Raw genomic sequence first — 19,299 nt, forward strand, 5'->3', positions numbered from 1 at the left:
TGTACCTTCTATTTATGTTTGCCATAGTTTTTACTAAAGTTTAAAGTTTACTTTTTTGCTGCAATATTATATTTTATTTAAAAAGTACCTGGTAGTAGATAAAGTATTCTATGCGACGTTGTATAATTAAGTTAAAAAAAGCTCGCGGTGTCTTACGATGTTCACTACGCTCACTTCGTTACACAAGCCACCCGCCTTTTGTGACTCCTATTATACAACTGATGCATAAAGTGCTATTATAACAATGACCGGTCGTTGCGCGAGTGTTAGACGGCACGTGTGTGTCCGCAGCGTCCCGCGCGCCGCCGCCGCCGCCCGCGCGCGCCGTGCCGCCGCCGCCGCCCGCCGCGCCGCGCAACCCGCCGCCACCCAGGCCCGCACAACGTAAGAAACAGTTCCCTCAAAGATCAATCAATTAAATATTAAGTTTTTTTGGAATTTGTATTGCAGGTGTAAACTACAAAATTGTTCTGGCGTCCCAAGTAACGTTTTTGAAGGAGATTTTTTGTGGTGTTTACTTCTTTAAAAATAACAACTTTCTGGTGCAATATCTGATGCTAGCCTCTAATGATAAAATGTACGTTGCAGCAGCGCCAACGAGCGCGCCGCCGTCTGCGCCTCCGCCGCCGCCGCCCGGCGCGCCGCCGCCGCCGCCCGCGCCGCCCGCACCTCCCGCGCCTCCCGCGCCGCCCGCGCCGCCTGCGCCGCCAATGATGCCCGACTCCGAAGTGCCTATGGATGCCAGAGCCGCTCTTATGGAAAGCATACGTAGCGGTAACAAGGGACTAAAGGTAAAGCTAGCTTCATTTTTGACGTCGAACCTCATTAAAGTCACATCGATACAACACTACGGCTACTATGTAAAAAAAAGAAACCATAAAAAAAGATTTGCCTAAATACATACTGTAAAGCCTCTAATAGAGGGTTTATGAATAAATAATACGTTCAAAACCCGGAAATTATGAGTAGCAAAGAAATAAACTGCTTTGTTAGAATATATTTCTTATCTGTGAAAAAAATTATTATTGCAAGAACAACATCGGAGTCCATTTTATTTATTATTAAATACAAACATCTCTAAAAATAGTATATTACTGCAGAGGGCGGGAAAAGTCATTTCGTGGATGAGTATGGTTTTGAAGAACGAGGCGTAGCAGAGTCCTTCAATAGATACGAATCCACGAAATGACATTCCTGCCGAGGCCTGTATAATGCTTTTCTCCAAATATGCGAGGAATTAAAACGAAAACATTATATTTATTCGACACAATGATATTTCATAGTATAGATATGTTACGTTACGTCCGAATTTGAGTACCAATGTTACCGGGTGTGGCCTGTAATATGAGAAAATAATTCAAACATAGATCATACTCCTCAAAGTGAACAATATTAGTTCAGCGACTTTTAAAAATAATTAGTTTTTTAATTTTTATTACACTTAAGTTTATTCGAAGAAGCAATGTAAAGCGAAATGCTTGATGTGTGTAGTGTGACAGGCGACGTCAGTTGTGTTCTACGATGGCGTACATTGATAGCAGTATTTAATTTGTTTGAAAAAAGGAAAACCACAGACTCCATTATTTTTAAAAGTCGCTGAACTAATGTTGTTCAGTTTGACAAGGACGATCTATTTTTTAATTTTTTGCTCGTATTGTAGGTCACATCCTGTAGTTTGGCTAATGAAAGCTGAACCCAGCTATTATTTGAGTGGCAACATTATTCAAATGTCATGGGCACGTCATGGGCAATCAGACCAAAGAGTATAAGAAAACAGACACTTGAGCTTGTACTATTACCTATTCTGTGACTTGTTGAGTATAGACCTTTGTGTGTTAAAATAGAGTTTTTTGGAAATTTACATCTGAAACATGGGCGAAACAATCAAAAGTGGTGTGCCACAGATTATTTTAACCATGATAAGCAAATTCAAACAAAAACAAGCAGAGAGGGAAGCCTTGTTATAACAAAAAAAAAAGCATGGCAAAATATTTTGATACTATATCCCTTTTGTATATACATTTGAATTAAGTGATTTACATAAGTCACAATTTCAGCAGAAATATTTATGTACATTTTTCACAAAAGTATATTAAACAACTTTGGAAGTTACCTAATACCTACTATCTATAGCTTCCAAATTTATTTCGACTTAATAAAATAACTGCTTAAAAATAAACACCGCACTAGAAGGACCTGACCTCATTAGAAGGAAATCTATAAAAAAGTTGTGATTAGTTAATTTTAACACTGACGGGGCACTAACGTTCCACATTAGCTACTTCAACATCACGGTTCAAACCATCTCTGTATCAAAGAAGAATGCTCAAAGTTAGGCCCACACTTTGTGTCAATAGTAATAATATTAAATGATATTGTAACGGATAACTCACGTCTTAAATTGAGTTTAGCTCGACATGTTTCGGGCTATTTCGTAATGAAATGAAATGAAATGAAATTAGTAAATGGAATGAAATTGAAATTTTTATGTCGCAGGAACATATGCAGGTGTTACAAGTTGGTATTACACATGTCAGAAGAACATTATAGGTACATGTCATGTATGCTCTGCCACATTTTGGCATGTAAAATCTTAATCTAAATGCAAATCAATACTATTAGGTACCATACAATTGAAAAAACAATCCTTCATTATCTTATTTATAGGTGGGTACATGTCGGAATCACTTGTCAACCAAAATGTGAGGCAGATAGGATTTGACTTTCTTTATTTAGATTAAATGATGGAAATATTCTACATCTGCCTTTTTTGTTTATTTTGGTTTACAATAATTCATATCGAAAATACAAACTGAGACATGGATGCACAGAAAAACCAAAAAAAGAGACCAGCACACAACACTAACAACATCGCTCCGTAAAGGCACGTTCACACCAGCCGATGAAGCAGCACGAGTATTTAATACTGTTTTCCAACTCGGGGATGACGACTAATCTCAATGGCTTCAAGCACTTTCCGCGGAATGAAAAACTTTTCTCTCGCAAGTACAGACACCTTGTCAAATCTGATATAACGCGTCGAATCCGAGTCCATTGAATGCTCGGCCACAGCAGAGCCCCTGTCGTCCTGTTTCCTCATACTGCGTATGTGCTCCGATACCCTTTTAGAAACGTTACGCCCAGTCTCACCGATATAGCTTATGCCACAGGAACACGGAATCATGTATACCCCGGGACCACTCAGGGGCTCCTTATCCTTCGGCGATCGCACCAACTGTCTAAGCTGCATATGATGACGGAAAATCGACTTGATGCTATATCTTCGCCGTAACAAGTGCCCGATTTTATCCGTTACCCCCTTTATGAACGGTAAATATACCGGAAGCCTATCAGCTCCCACTGGTCTTTGACGAGTTGACACGTTCGCCACACGGTTGCACTGCCTCCAGTTGTACCCATTACTTTCCAAAACTGGTCTTACATGACCCAGTTCATGATCCACAAATCTCGGATCGCAAATCGTCAAGGCTCGATCAATCAATGTTCTAGGCACAGAAGATAAATGACAAGGATGGTGGTGTGAATCCGCCCTCAAGTATCGATCCGTATGAGTTGGCTTACGATAAACTGTGGTTTTCAATCTACCACAATCCACAAGGTCTCCGCATGACCAAAACATCCAAAAATGGCAACTGTCCATTATTCTCTCTCTCTCCACCGTGAACTTAACTTTACCGTGCAAAGTGTTAAGGTAGTCAGCAAACTGTGACACAATATCTCTGGACACCATCGCAAAGACGTCATCCACGTACGGCCACCAATATCTGGGTACTACGCTACGGGAGCACTGTTTAAAGCTTTTCCCTCCAACCACTCCATAAAGGTAATTGCGGTGACCGGAGCAATCGGTGAACCCATGGCCACTCCGTCAACTTGCAAATAGTAATCACCGCGCCAAACCAAATAACCGCTCTTCAAACACAACTCAATTCCCTCCATGTACACGGTCAGTGACACTCCACAGGTCAGATATAATTCTTAGTCTCGTCTACCGGCACATTGGTGAAAAGAGATGTAACTTTGAGTTTCGAGTTTCGTCGTAGCCCTGCTGATTGCGACACGAGACAATTGGGTCGTTTATGAACTCGGGGGCGGTAGTAACATATCTACTCCCTGTTTATATGTAATATCATTGATTCGATACAATATGTTTATATAACAATCTACCTACAATCTAAACAAAATTAACACTTTAATATTAATAAAAATAAACCTTACTGATAAAAGATGCTGCGCTACGAGTTACAAGTTTGTGGTGTACCCATTATGATATTTTTAGAACTCATTTTATTTTCGTAAAAACATAGTAATCAAAATAAAATAAAATTTGTAAAATTAGTAAATATAAATATTATAATTTTTTACTTTTAGTTAAAGCAGAAATTCCTAAACGCATAACATTAAAAAACATACCTTTGTTACAAAATATTTAGCAGTGCGAGAAGTCTAAATACACCGTATTCTTGACAATTGGCGTGACTATTGTCTTGGATGAAATTAAAAGTAAAAAACCTGCGCAATAATAATCTCTTCCCGGACATTTCTGGGGAGTCATGCCACTTTTTTTTTAAATTATTATTGCATCACCGTATATAACGATGGACTTCCCGGTTGATTTTTCCAACAATAATGAGAACATTTCCGAGCAAGTTGGAAAAAAATATATTTATTTGATTGGACCTCAATTTTAATATGAAATGTGTAGTACAATAAAATACAATGACTCTTTATTGTACACCAGAAATAGTAAGCGATAGAGAAAACAGGTAGGTGTACACAGAAAGACAATTACAAGGTAAACAATAGGCGGCCTTATCGCTTAAGAGCGATCTCTACGTATTTATATGTACGGTTGCTTATGTATATGTATATATGTGTAGATGTATTTTTAGTACCTGTATACCGAATTTCATCTGAACTGAGGAACAAACATCCAAACCTCCAAACATCCTAACATTCGGATTCATTATCTTGCTTCAATATTATGCACAATTAAAGTTATCGTAAGTCAGGGGCACGCTACTGCGTTCAGTTAAGTTGTATAATATTATAATGTGAATGACAGCGCGTGGAGGAGGTGGCCAAGCCGGCGGCCGAGGACAGCCGCAGCAACCTGCTCAGCGAGATCCGGCAGGGCGTGGAGCTGCGCTCCGTAAGTAGCCTTACCCTTGCACGTGCTCTTCTTCTTTCTCCATGCTTCTTCCCAGTTCTATTGGACCTTTATGTCAGTTGGAATTTGATAGTTTTTCTAGGTTGCTCCACCATATTAACTTTTGGGCGTCTCGGGGCGCTCGTGCCTAAAATACCGCGTTCCCAAGATATCACATTGTGCAAACTACTACATATTACCTATTTATTTTATTCCCATTGTAGATATCCGAAATAAGACCCAAAAAATCGCTTAGTTGAGTAATCTTTACATATTGTAATGTGGTGAAAATCTCGAATCGGATCTTGGGCAAGTTCATATGGAGAATGAGAAAAGTATGGATTATAGGTATTTATTGGAATTGGTGAAAACCGAACTCGAATGAGAGTTTCGGTTTGGACGTACAGGAATGATGGATCAAGCAGTCAAGTCAAAGACTTAGGACTAGTTTGGTTGCTTTAGATTTGGCACTTTTTTAGAATCTCTAGGGGGGGCCAGCTGCCCCTCCCTGCTCCCCCTGGCGACGCCCATGGAACCTGGTATTTAAGGCGCGAGCGCTTCGGGGTTGTTTTGCTACACTGATTTTTAGAGCAACTTTAACTAGGTCTCCACGACGCATCATGTGTCCGTAGTCCGTACCACCGGAGCTGGCTTTCCTAGAGTTTGTCTGGTATAGTTCTGACTTTAAAACCCTGTCTTAACATATTCTAATAGGTAACATAGTCTGACGCTGTGGGTACTGTGGGTACTGTACGTGTGTTATTAGGTCACAGATCCGTTCATATTTTAACATTTTATACATACATATAATATACGTACTTCCGAAACTTTTCGGTGATTACCGGTTGAGGCACATCACTATTTATGAGATGTAAAAAACAAGTAACACATGAAACGTCATTTTAGTATCTTGGTTTAATAAACAGAGTAAAAAATCTGGCCCTCAAATGTATGCATGTTAACCTTTTTTTTATGTAGAGTGGGCAAAATTTTGTGCCCCTGAGTATATTTTGGTAACAATGATTTGTCAGTAAGCACAATCTATGTGAAATTCTTGTCTGTACGACAAAGCCTGAAAACTGACTTGCCTACTTGTAGAGAGCATAGCATACATGCTCAATGCTCATACATCACGCTCACCATTCACAGGTGGTAATGCCAGCTACAAAAATGTCTCGTAACGGTTCTTTTCTCGCGACAATGCTTCTGACTATAAAAAGTGCGAGCTATTTTTCTATTTTGACGACGTAGCTTTATGAGTTTTATTATCTTAAAAATGTTGACGGTGGTGGCATTATATTTACTCCCTTACACTCACCATAATAAGTAGATGAATGGGAGAAAAATCAGGGAATTTAAGAACGGTGGTAGCTGAAGCAATTGCGTCAAAGTCAGATCGTTTGAGGCCAACCCTAATAGTCCTAGTGACATAATAACGAGTGTGATGTGCAGGTGCAGCGCACGCGCAGCAACGAGTCGGGGGCGCGCGAGGCGCCGGCGGCGTCCGGGCTGGCCGTGGCGCTGCGCCGCGCGCTGGAGGAGCGCAGCCGCGTCATCCACTCCTCCGACTCCGACACCGACGACGCCACCAGCGACGACGAGTGGGACTACTAAACCAGCACCGCCGCGCCTTGTGCGGCACACACTGCTACGACGAGGCGTGTTGACTGCAGACTGCGTGTGCCCGACTTACCTCCACCGGTGTCTCTTGTGATCATCGCTCGCACTTACTACTAATACTGACATTTACACATCATATATAGATATTATGGGCTGCCGTAATGCTGTGATATATAGCTATGCGGGTCATTACGGGTGCCTTGCTTCGGTTGTTAAACTTCATGATCATGTCACGATTGAGAATATTTTATTTATATTTAATATTTCGGAAAGCAGTTAACCTCGCTGGTACGGTCGTCGTGCCATGGAGCCTTGCACATTGCGTCGGGCATTATAAACATGTTAGATTGTTTTCAGACTATAAATAGATAGTAACAAAATTGACTAGTCAAAATAAGAAAATATTATGATAAACTCACTAAAACGCATGATAAATAAAAGTAAGAAAGAAATTAGTGAGGTCTTCAAAAACATACAATCATTAAAAAAAAACATTGTTTTTTTTTTTTTTGGTTTTTGTGCAAAACTACAGTGGGACATAATTACTAAGATTGAATATACGAGTGACTCACGTACCTATTTGTATTTGTGGATGCTACAGTAACGTTTCATCATACAGCCATGTTGACTGGCGAGAAATTAGTTTTTAGGCATGAAACTATAATAAACGGTAATATTATTCGTGACTAACGACTGACGTGTCATATGTCAATTAAACGTTCCAGTGAAATTTTTAATTCTAAGCATGCTCAATGTTTAAATAGACTAACTATATATGATTATTCCTCTACAAATTCTGAATTTTTCAGTTTGTAGGAATTGCAAGAAAAACTGAACACATGTTTAAGTTTTTACCTTATAATATATGTATGTACTTGATTACGTACTACAATGTGACTTTTTATTTATTTAATCAAAATGCTTTCCTGCATAAACTCACTGTAATGTTGAAAAGAAATCGCTACGTAATAAGAGTGTACCTCGTCGTAACTCGTCGAGAGGATTATTTTGTTTTGAAGGAGGTAAACTGAAATACGTTAAATAAGTTCTGTTTTGATCGGCGTAATCAAAATTTAAACACGAGTCGCTTAACTTCAAACTAATCCAATTGCGTTTTTTTTTTGCATTATTAAATGAAAGGGAAAGAAACTAGTTTTGTTACAATTTTATCGGATAAATATAATTCCGTGTGGTTTTTGAAAAAATACAGTTAAAATCATATTTTATCAAAATCGAATGAATCCATAATATGACAGTTTTTTTTAATGTAGGTAAATCCATCCAAGCCAATCAGCGAAAGAAGTTTGTATTTTTTACAGTTTTTTTTTCAAATCCAGAATCCAGGTCTGTTAAATCCACACTGAGTTTTTTCAAAGATAGATAAAATGCAATCGATTACCTTCACAAATCACGCGCGACGCGTCCAGCATGCGAGCTAAGCGGCAACCCACTGCCGTGCACCCAATGGTTGGGTGCGCCGGCCGAACGTACCTAAACTGCGGAGTGTCCAACCCCTGGTAAAACCTAAGAAATTTAAATAACTGCTAGGAGATTCAGTGCAATCATGATTGCACAGCCGCGTTAAAAATGAAATGTAATGCATTAACCGCTGATTAAGTCCCTTATTTATTAGATAACCGTATAGCTTATAATATTTTTCACCTATGATGGATTCTGTGACGTTTCTAGTTTGACGTTATTAGAGATGTACCATTTATCGAGTGAAATATCGATTTTTCTAAGAGTTATTAGTGCCTATTTTTGGAGAAGTTGCATTATATATTTTAAAAATAATATTTTTCCAGTTTTCCGCCCATCGGGCTACCGTTTTCTTTCTTGCTCTCGCTCGAAATACCCCTCAAACGAATTACAAACTCCCGACTGGGAGTTCAAAACAATCTTTTAAGACCTTTTCGTTCGGCATTTTGCCAAAAAACAACAACAAACTTAACGAGAAACATTAACAAAAGTCAACAACAATAATAACAGAAATGAATAATATCAAAAAACAAACCAAAGAAAATGCAACGGATACTCAACTCCTATATAAGGCAGACGCACTCGTATTGACAGTGATACTGACAAGCACTGGCCATAAGAGGCACAAGATGGCTGCGGCCGTGTTCCAAAGTGCCGCGTTAACGTTTTGTTTAAAAATTTAAAATATCTTAGTGTTCATTGTTGTTGAATAATGAACCGCGGCAATGAGGGCTATCGTTTTTTGTCTCACTAGATGTAGATGGCGCACTGTTGCGTGAGGTTTTTAAGTATGGCTTTCAAAGTCTGTTATTACGGGCGTGAAAACAAAGTTTAGATTAAAATCATATTTAATACAACTTAAAACCGTACAATAGAAATATCGAGCATGCCAGTGTTACATAGTCCCCGTTTTGTTCGGAAAAAGGGAGGACAAAGGTTTCCGAAAGACAAAACTGTCTCAAAACACAGACATTCATTGCCCCGGAACGCATATTTGCCATAATTAATTTCAGATATTGCAAAATATTCACAAAATTATTCTAATTATAAATAAACCCGCGTAGCTCACCCAATAACTATGAGATTTGACATTTCGGAGACCTCACGCTACACTAGCGCCTCTAGCAGCGAATTCATTCGCGATAGCCCTCATTGCCGATATTGTTGTGCTACTTCACTACTCTTTTCCGTATCACACAATGCGTCATTAAAAAAAAAACTATCGTATTCGATGGAGTCTATTTAATGGACACTGATATTGCTTTATATTTTTAAAAAGTATAGTTTTACATTTTTTTATTATTTTGCTTCAAAAAAGAAATTATTTTTAAAAATATTTTGCGAGCATAGTATGCGTAATTCGGAAAATTTTCAAGTTTCACAGAACTCATCATAGGTGAAAAATACAATAGTAGTTAGAGAACCTGACTACAAAGCTTGACGTCCGTCGCTGGTTCGGTCCCCGGTCGGAACAGATATTAGTATGAAAAATATGAATGTTTGTTCTCGACTTTTGGATGTTAAATAAGTGTAGGTATCTCACTATTTAAATATGTTTCTCCGCTTGCCTTTATTGTACCCCTAAAACTTTGCTGACTTTGGGACTAGGTCAAGTAGTGTTGTTTCGAAATATTTATTAATTTATACACAAAAAACTTTTTTAGCGAAAATATACACTCCGTGAGCTCTTAAAAAAAAACCTTCGGATTTTAGAAGCATGCTTCGGGTATAGACGATGACACGCAATCGTGATATGCGGTTCTGTTCTGTTATCAACTTGCGAAACTTTTCAATGTTACCGTAAAAAGTTATTTAAAGAATAATCATCAATACAAAATAAACCTTACTGTAATAATATTACGCTTCTTTATCTTTTTCTAATTTTAATACAATAAGACTTTTTGTCATGATAAAAATAAAAAAAAATTAGCATTTTTGAAATCTTCCATCGTTAATTTAAATAGAGAACACCCCGCCTTAACACTACTTTTATTTGGAACTATATAAGGCCGTTATTGTATCTACTTCTCTTGGGTATGTCAAATGAATTTTTTTTGGTCTGCTTTCGTTTCATATTTTTTTAATGTACTTTTCGAAATCCCCGTTGCTTCTGTAACTTGGTCTTGAACCGTATTAAAATATAACGATTAACACTTTTCTTGAAACTTTCAGCTTCTTTACAAAATATTTATATACATTAAAATAAACAATTTCCCGTTATTGGCTATTCACAGAAATACCCTGTTTAAGTTGACTCCCCATGGAAATCAACTTCCGAAAAATAAAAGAATAAATAAATAAGTGGTGGTTTTAACTGCTCTATATAAAGCAATGAAAACACAACAAGTGCACTCTCCGTGTGATGGATTGCTAGTAAGTCAAAAAGACAATTGTCATTTTCTACGAACGAATCCTTCCGATTTCCCCCGAAACCCGAAGGTTTTTCTAAGAGCTCACGGCTTGTATAATATTTTAACAGTACCGTGTCTGGCAAAGGCAAAATTGTCAAAGTGACAGACTAAATGGGTCAATCAAATTTTTGTGTAGCTTGTTGCCATGGTATCTTTTCCAGAGTTATTATAAGTATGTTTTTATAGGGTTTAACTAAAAGTTAGAGTTGTGACAGTTTTAGGGCGATTCGTTCATGGCTCATCTTCTAAGCATGCTAATAGTATATACGTTATGCCTATCCAATTTATTAAAAGTGTAAACAAACCGATTTTATCAAAATTCTTGTATAAGCACCCACTGGATCGAATCAATAACACATTTATCTATAATTCGTGTCTTATAACTAGATGTGTAATCAGTTTTTTCATCAAAATTCACTTGATTTTAATATTTATTTTTCATTTGAAAATTCTCCGTCAAAATCTGACGTTATTTCTTGATTGAAACATGTGTATAATCTGTAGTAGCATAGACTAGCGTAGAGATAGTAGAAAATTTTACATTTTAAAAATCCGCGCATTGGACGATTAAGCGATTTATATTTACTTTCCTTAAAATAAAAAATAGTTACTGCTTTTATAATCGAATAAACAGTCTTTGGAATTAAATCAAGTATTTTAAATAATAAAATAGATAAAAATACGTTGATCTATTCAATTAATAAATAATCGATTTACTTTACAGATTAATTATTTTGCAATAGGTTCTAGGTTTCACATCACTAAATGTCTATGGTCGGGTTAATGGAGTCTTTGTTTACGCTTGTCATAAATTGAATTGGAATATACAGTGCAAACTTCTTTATAAGAAAGTGATGTCTCTCGAGTTACGGTACCTACAGAATGAGAATAACATACACTAAAAAGTTGATTGACCCAAATACAGACAAAAGGATTTTAGTTAATATGTATGAGTCTATTTATGAATAAGGGGGGTTAGTCCGTGTCTGAGATAATGAGGGAGGGTTCTTCTTATTATAAACTAAAACTTTTATACGACCTGAAAAAACATAGTAGTCTACTGAATTACGGAGTAGTATAAAAAATAATTAGTGTAGTCGTGATGGAATCGTTAGTGAGCAAAACTATATGGTTCCATCGTTTCTATTATGTACGTGAGAACTTATCATGTTTTTGTTAGATTATTTGTAAAGTGCCGTAACTTTGGAATACCTTTGTAAAAAATATTTGGCGCAAGTTTAATCACGTATAGAGGTTGATTCTTAAAGTTATGTGATATATAAAACCCTATACCTAGTAGGTAGACAAAATTAATTCCCGGTTTATGCATTTATTTCTCTATTATTGATTAATCAGAATTATAGATTTAAAAAAAACTGACTGCGATGGAAAATTGCTTAAATTGAAAATACCTACACTTGAACCACATGAATTGTGACTTGACCCACTGTGGAACCTCTTGGTAGAAAAAGTGATTGTGATATGCTTGGCAAGGGAATTTATTATGATTATGATACGTTCTACAGTGTTGTTAAAGTTTATTAGGGTGCGAAAATATAAATAATTGTGAAACAACAGAATCAAAACCATAATCAAGGGGTTAACCAAACTCAACCATTTCAAATGGTTAATTAACCGACTCCGCCATAAAATAAGGTATTATGTTTTGTATTATTTATTAAAAATATAGCACAAAAATGTACAATAAAGCGGACTTGATGCATTTGTCCGCCAGTCAACCTTCAGGAAATACCCTCAAAAGACTTGATATAAGCAATTATATAAAATACTATAACATTTACCTACAAATAATTGAATTTAAATGAAATGAGGGCAAATTTGCTGTGAATAATATAATCAGCCACACCACACCCTAAGAAACCAGGTGGTGTTCCATGCCCTGGGCTTCTCAAAGAACAAGCCAAGTGCGTGTGGCCACGCGTAGTGTGGGGTTCCGTGCTAACGTGCGGAAAATATTTTAATAGGTATTACGTGTTTAAAGACAACAATCACGCGTTACTTGTAAAGCCTAATAAGCTGTAATAGTTTAAGTTTTCATTCTAAATTCGTATATTTGTATTGTATTTTTATGCATATAGTACAAATACTGCTAAAGTCTGGCTAATGAAAGATGAACCTGCAAAACCGCGGCAAATTCAAAAAAATTGCAGATGGTATCACCAGGTAACATCATAGAATAAGTAATAGTACAAGTACAGAAGCTTCTCTGCCGTATATAAGTGACGATTATATATCGTGTCTACTTTATGCTTCTCTGTCTATCGCATGTCTATTGGAAAACAAGTAATTATTTAAAACGATGTTGAACATTAAAAAAATCGGTCAAGTGCGAGTGCGAGCGACTCTCCGTACAATGTTTTAAAAACAAATAGTTCAGTAATCATTTTTTATAAAAAAATCTATATACAATCATTTTTACTGGCGGTACTTTTTGTCTCTGGTTACCAAAGTAGGTAGTCGTCAAGACGAATCAAATGACACCAAAATCGATGCGGTCGTGTCGTTTTATTACAGAGTTCCTATGGCCAACATCTAACTTCATCATCAGATCAGCTCTACGCCATAAAAATATTGCTTTGTCGTCGGATTTATACATGCATGCAAATTTACAGCTCAATTGGTTGAAGATATCCACTTCAAATTTAAGTTGAAATGTTAATTCCACCCGAACAAACATAAATAGTTACATTACATTCATCATCATCATCATCATCCCAGCCTATATACGTCCCACTGCTGGGTACAGGCCTCCTCTGAACAAGAGGGCTTGGGCGATAGTTCCCACGCGGGCCCAGTGCGGATTGGGAACTTCACACGCACCATTGAATGAGGGCCATCGTTTTTTGTCTCACTAGATGGCGCACTGTAGCGTGAGGTTTTTAAGTATGACTTTCAAAGTCTGTTATTACGGGCGTGAAAACAAAGTTTAGATTAAAATCATATTTAATACACCTTAAAACCGTACCATAAAAATATCGAGCATGCCAGTGTTGCATAGTCCCCGTTTTGTTCGGAAAAAAGGGAGGACAAAGGTTTCTGAAAGACAAAACTGTCTCAAAACACAGACATTCACTGCCCCGGAACGCATATTTGCCATAATTAATTTCAGATATTGCAAAATATTCACAAAATTATTCTAATTATAAATAAACCCGCGTAGCTCAACCAAAAAGTATGCGATTTGACATTTCGGAGACCTCACGCTACACTAGCGCCTCTAGTGGCGAATTCATACGCGATAGCCCTAATTGCTTCGCAGGTTTGTGCAGGTTTCCTCACGATGTTTTCCTTCACCACAAAGCTCGTGGTAAATTTCAAATGTAATTCCGCACATGAATTTCGAAAAACTCAGAGGTGCAAGCCGGGGTTTGAACCCACGACCCTCTGCTTGAGAGGCGATTACTCAAACCACTAGGCCACCACGGCTTACATTACAAGTTAATAAAAACATATCACCAAAATGTAAAGTCTAGGTGCAAGTATTTAGAATAAAGAACCATTTTAAATTCTCATCCTCTTTGGCTGTCGCCTTGTTGGAGGCTGAATAGCGCTTAAGACTCTTGCCATGCGCCGCGGCAGGAAAAAAAGTGGCTGAACGAATGAATGAATGAATTAGTAAATAAATCTTAACCTGATTTTAAATTTTGACCTTGTAAATAAATAGTGTTACTTATTATGAATTATAACGGATATTTTTTTTAGTGTAAACAAACATTAAACACAGCGGCTGTGAGTGCTTTATTGAAGTCCGCTTTTGTGAAGTGTGTGTCGGAGGTTTGTGAATCATAAATTGTTATTTAGTCTTAATGGTGCACAAAAAAATAAACCACGGTCTAGAGCAATTATTATATTATCAAAGGTTTTATAAAATAGCACTAATAAAATCGCAAATTAATAAGTAGTTAAACATTAAAAACAACACAGGCTCACTCGCGTTGCCCCTAGCAACTGACGGCCGTCATCTTGGCAGCCTAGCAACCAAAAACCGCTGAATGAAACACGTTTCTTGTATGACGACCCCCTTTAGTTTTTAGCTTTATTTTATTTTTAGTATTTGTTGTTGTAGCGGCCACTGTTAAACATAATCTGTGAAAATTTCAAGTGCCTAGCTATTACGGCTCAAGAGAGAGCCATGTGACAGACGGACGGACGGACAGACAGACAGACAGACAGCGGAGTCTCAGTACTAGGGTTCCGTTGGCACCCTTTGGGTATGGAACCCTACCTTCCTACCCTACCTTCACAGATTATACTTTAAAAAATACAACATATGTACTTTAGTTTCCTGTTAAACCTTCGGTCCCCCGACACCGACGACGCTTAGATAAAAAAAATATTACAGGGTACTTACGAGGGCTGGCTGGTAAGTTTCCGAAATGACAGATTAAAAAACAAATGAATTAAAAAATATATATGTCATTGTAATCTCTCGAGTTTGGCGTAAATGCAGAGGCAACGTGAATTAATTATAATAAATCTAGTAATTTTTAAAAGCGATTCAAAGAAAACTTGTTTTCCATTTTCATGAAAATGGAAAAAACAGAAGTGCGTGCGGTAATTAAGTTTTATGTTTTGAATGGCAAAACTGCAACTCAGATAAAAGCCAAACTGGACCGTGTTTTGGGGTCTTCTTCTCCATCTTTGAGCACTGTTCACACTTGGGTTTCCGACTTTAGACGTGGTCGACAGAGCTGTAACGATGCTCCCCGCAGCGGACGGCCAAATGAGGTAACGACTCCAGAAATGATCGATAAAATTAAAAAAATTGTATTGGATGATCGCCGTGTAAAATTGCGGGAAATAGCAGAGATGGTCAACATTTCAAGAGAACGGGTTCTTAATATTTTGCACCAACATTTGGCAATGAATAAGCTATGTGCTCGATGGGTGCCGCGTCTGTTGACAAATGAGCAGAAGCAACGACGCAAGGATCTTTCGGCGGAATGTTTGGAGAAGTACTGGTCTAATCCTAGGGAGTTTTTACGTCGATACATAACGGTTGACGAGACGTGGATCCACCACTACACGCCGGAGACAAAAGAACAGTCTAGGCAGTGGACAAATCGCGGCGAACCGGCACCAAAGAAAGCCAAAACGATTTTGTCAGCCGGCAAAGTGATGGCAACCATATTTTGGGATTCCAAAGGAATAAATTTAGTAGATTATCTACAGAAAGGAAGAACGATAAACGGTCAATATTATGCTGACTTACTACAGAATCTCAGTGACGCAATAAAAGAGAAAAGGCCTCACCTGCACAAGAAAAAAGTTTTACTTCACCAGGACAACGCCCCTGTTCACACAGCTAAAGTTGCAACCGCCAAAATCAAGGAATTGCACTTCAAATTGCTACCCATTCTCCATATTCGCCAGACTTATCACCTTGCGACTTCCACCTGTTCCCAAATCTTAAAAAATGGCTAGGTGGACAAAAATATTCCTCAAATACTGAAGTCATAGAAGCTGTAAATGGGTATTTTGAGGGACTTGACGAAACCTTCTATCGGAATGGGATAACAGCATTGGAGAAACGTTGGGCTAAGTGCGTGGACTTAGGAGGTACCTACGTTGAAAAATAAAACATATACATATTGTATTATTTCTGTGCCGTTTCGGAAACTTATCAGCCCACCCTCGTATACTAAATTAACTTAAGCTAATTTTCCGGGAAATCAGAATATTCCCCGCGGGATAGGGATAAACGAATTCTTCGCAGATGAAATCACGGGCAACAGCTTGGCGGCTTTGTTTTTTTTCGGGCGTTTTTTTTTTATTTTTACTTGCGTTTTTTATGTCGGGGGTTTCTTAAATTTTTAATTTTGGTCTCATTTGATTCGTCTTGACGACTACCTACTTTGGTAACCAGGGGCAAAAAGTACCGCCAGCAAAAAAGCTTGTATTAGACTTTTTTCACAAAATATATAATAGTACAACGTACAGAATGGCCACGCTCCGCCCCACACTGGTTCGAGTTACCCCACCCCTCGCAGATTGCAGGAAAACCGCAGGAAAGCAGTCGGTTGCGCAACGCGATGTATGTCGGCCGCACGGCACTAAGTTCGGGAGCATACATTTTGCGAAATGGTAACGGTACCCGTCCTACTTTCTTTTTCTAAATAAGTAATTATGATTTCTGAAATTATCTCGAAACTTGAATACATGAAATAACTACCTACCGCATAATTCGTTTAAGTTTGTAGTCGTATACTTATCTATTGTAATTAAATACAGACAGACGCATTTTAATTTGGTTTAAATAAATAGGTAAGATTAGCCGCTTACATTGAGTTGCACTATCTAAGCCACACCCACATATAAAGTACCTTTAAATGACATTGGTAGTACTTATTAGGGTTTTGCGATAGTCAGCCCTGTGTATCTTACGCACACATTGACGCGTGTACAGACGTCGTCGTGCCTATGTAGATTCAAGAACGCGTATTTTGTACGGCGTGGCCGCCGTGTGCTTTTATACAAAAAATATTACTGAAATATTTGTTTTTAAAACATTGTACGGAGGTGCGGAACCCTTCATGCGCGAGTCGCTCGCACTCGCACTCGCACTTGACCGATTTTTTTTCGGTTTGTGACACATGACTAACTAAAATTAGCGCTTTAAAGCTTAATATTTTTCAGATTCTTAAATAGAAAAATAATCTTAGCAAAACTATAATAATATTTAAAAAATCTAACTATCATTACCCCACACTACGGATTTAGCCAAAAAAAATCCTATTTTACTTCTAGGTGAGGTACAGTCACGTGCATTATAATATCTGCCACAGCGGGGCGTGCAAAGATATCTGATACGTCCTACCGGCCCTAGGATTAGAGTCGCATCCGATATTTATGCACGTTTTGCTGTCAGATGTTGGTTGCTGGTGGGTGACTGTACCCTAAATTTTCTAACTTTAATTTGTGTATATACATACGTAATAAACATACATTCGTAACAACTGATTAAGCAATGAATTTGAAATTTAGTTTTGATTATCGTGTGAGTTGGGTTGGAAAAGGACAGGGATAATATTAAAAACTACACGCGCTCGTGAATTTGAGTAAAATATCCTTTTCCTTGTAAAGATATAATGTGGCATGTTATACGTATAAAATTTCTAGTTATTAATAGTTTATTTGAGATGTAATAGCAGACATTGAAGTAAAGCACTCTTACAAAATGGATCAGTTAAAACTAAATAAACACGACCTAGATAGTTGTTGCTCATTATCGTCAATGAGAGATTCTCGACAGGCCCAAAGGCCCAATATCCTTAGATGGCGCTAATATCGTGATGTCCCTTTGGCGTCTTGCTTGCGATTGGCTTATTTAGTTATTCAGCCAATCACAAACGAGCCTCAAATGGTAAAGTTGTCAAATAGCTCTCGTGATACTAAGCTACTAGCCAGCGCCACTAACACTAACCTGTCACAGAAACCCTCATTATATTCGTGCCACATCACAATGTGGGTAGATGATAAGATTTTTTATTTAAACAATTATTTGTTAAGGTATTATAATTATTATATAGTTACTATCAGCGTATTGATAGCAGAATAAGGGAACTGTAACTGGACAAAGTCACGATCACGGCTTGACACCATGATGCGCCTATTTATATCTTCATCAGGGCACAGATCAGGGTGTAGCTATTGCAACAGATGCCCAGATTATTGTAGTAATAAGCTGCAAATTAATTCTACTAAGTATTTATCTGTATAGTATAGTAGGATAGCAATGTATAAAAGCGCAAAGCTATTTTTATAATTATCATGTTTTTCATTGTTATTTGTAATAATATCAAATGTACGAACATTGACTAACGAATCATGTTATGACATGAAACGCTATGTTGACTAAATAAATAATTAAAACATTAAGTTGGACAGGCGTTTTAATCAAGATAGTGCCTGTATCAAAAACCAAAGTCTAATAGACTTAGGGGCTGTTTTTCACCATCCATTGATTAATTTTAAATGACGGATAAATGTGATGTTGTCTCCGTGTATTCGAATAAAACAAACAGAGACGTCATCACATTTATCCGTCAGATAAATTTATTCAATGGATGGTGAAACAGGGGGTTAGTGTTGTTATTGTGTCCCGTAACACAGGAGACATCAGTGATACACTTTGATAGACAAAATGTTTGCAATTTATACTGTTAGCATACCTACTTACAAGATGTGCCATAAAGGAATTGCCTAAAAACTGTCATAACTTCTAACTTTTAGTAGATTTGTACTCCATTAAAAACAGAAAATCATACCGTAAGTAAATAGGTAACGCAGGAGACGTTACCAAGGTAACAAAAAGTTGATTGACCCCTATCAGTATAGTATTACGGCGCTGTACCCATCGGAAACATAGGTACTAACGATGTGTAAACGTAGAAGTCGTAAGCAGATATAAATGTAAACTGTTTTTATTTTAAATCCCGTTTTAACACAATATTTAAAGAACGTTGTGCAATGTGCATTCATACTTCTAGAGCGGTCCCCTTGTTCCCCGTACCGTACATAACCAACTTCCATTACCAGCACTGGGAGAGGACAAATAATTCCTACTTTTCACTTATCATGCTCAAAAATGTTACTTTA

The 19,299-nt window shown here is 37.5% G+C and overlaps 2 protein-coding genes across 3 annotated transcripts in view; both read left to right on the top strand.

Annotated features, from left to right (window-relative positions):
- LOC141441215 (actin nucleation-promoting factor WAS-like) overlaps positions 1-18,579 on the top strand; it is a 40,420-nt gene extending 21,841 nt beyond the window's left edge. Inside the window, exons 9-12 of the mRNA XM_074105889.1 lie at positions 334-384; positions 589-791; positions 5,087-5,173; positions 6,623-18,579. Of these exons, the coding sequence (XP_073961990.1) occupies positions 334-384; positions 589-791; positions 5,087-5,173; positions 6,623-6,784 (503 nt within the window). The 3' untranslated portion in view covers positions 6,785-18,579. The remainder of the gene's footprint in view (positions 1-333; positions 385-588; positions 792-5,086; positions 5,174-6,622) is intronic.
- LOC141431550 (uncharacterized) overlaps positions 1-19,299 on the top strand; it is a 105,859-nt gene that overhangs the window by 55,615 nt on the left and 30,945 nt on the right. The window lies entirely within an intron of this gene.

This window comes from Choristoneura fumiferana, chromosome Z (assembly GCF_025370935.1).
Source record: "Choristoneura fumiferana chromosome Z, NRCan_CFum_1, whole genome shotgun sequence".
NCBI classification, from domain to species: Eukaryota; Metazoa; Arthropoda; class Insecta; order Lepidoptera; family Tortricidae; genus Choristoneura; species Choristoneura fumiferana.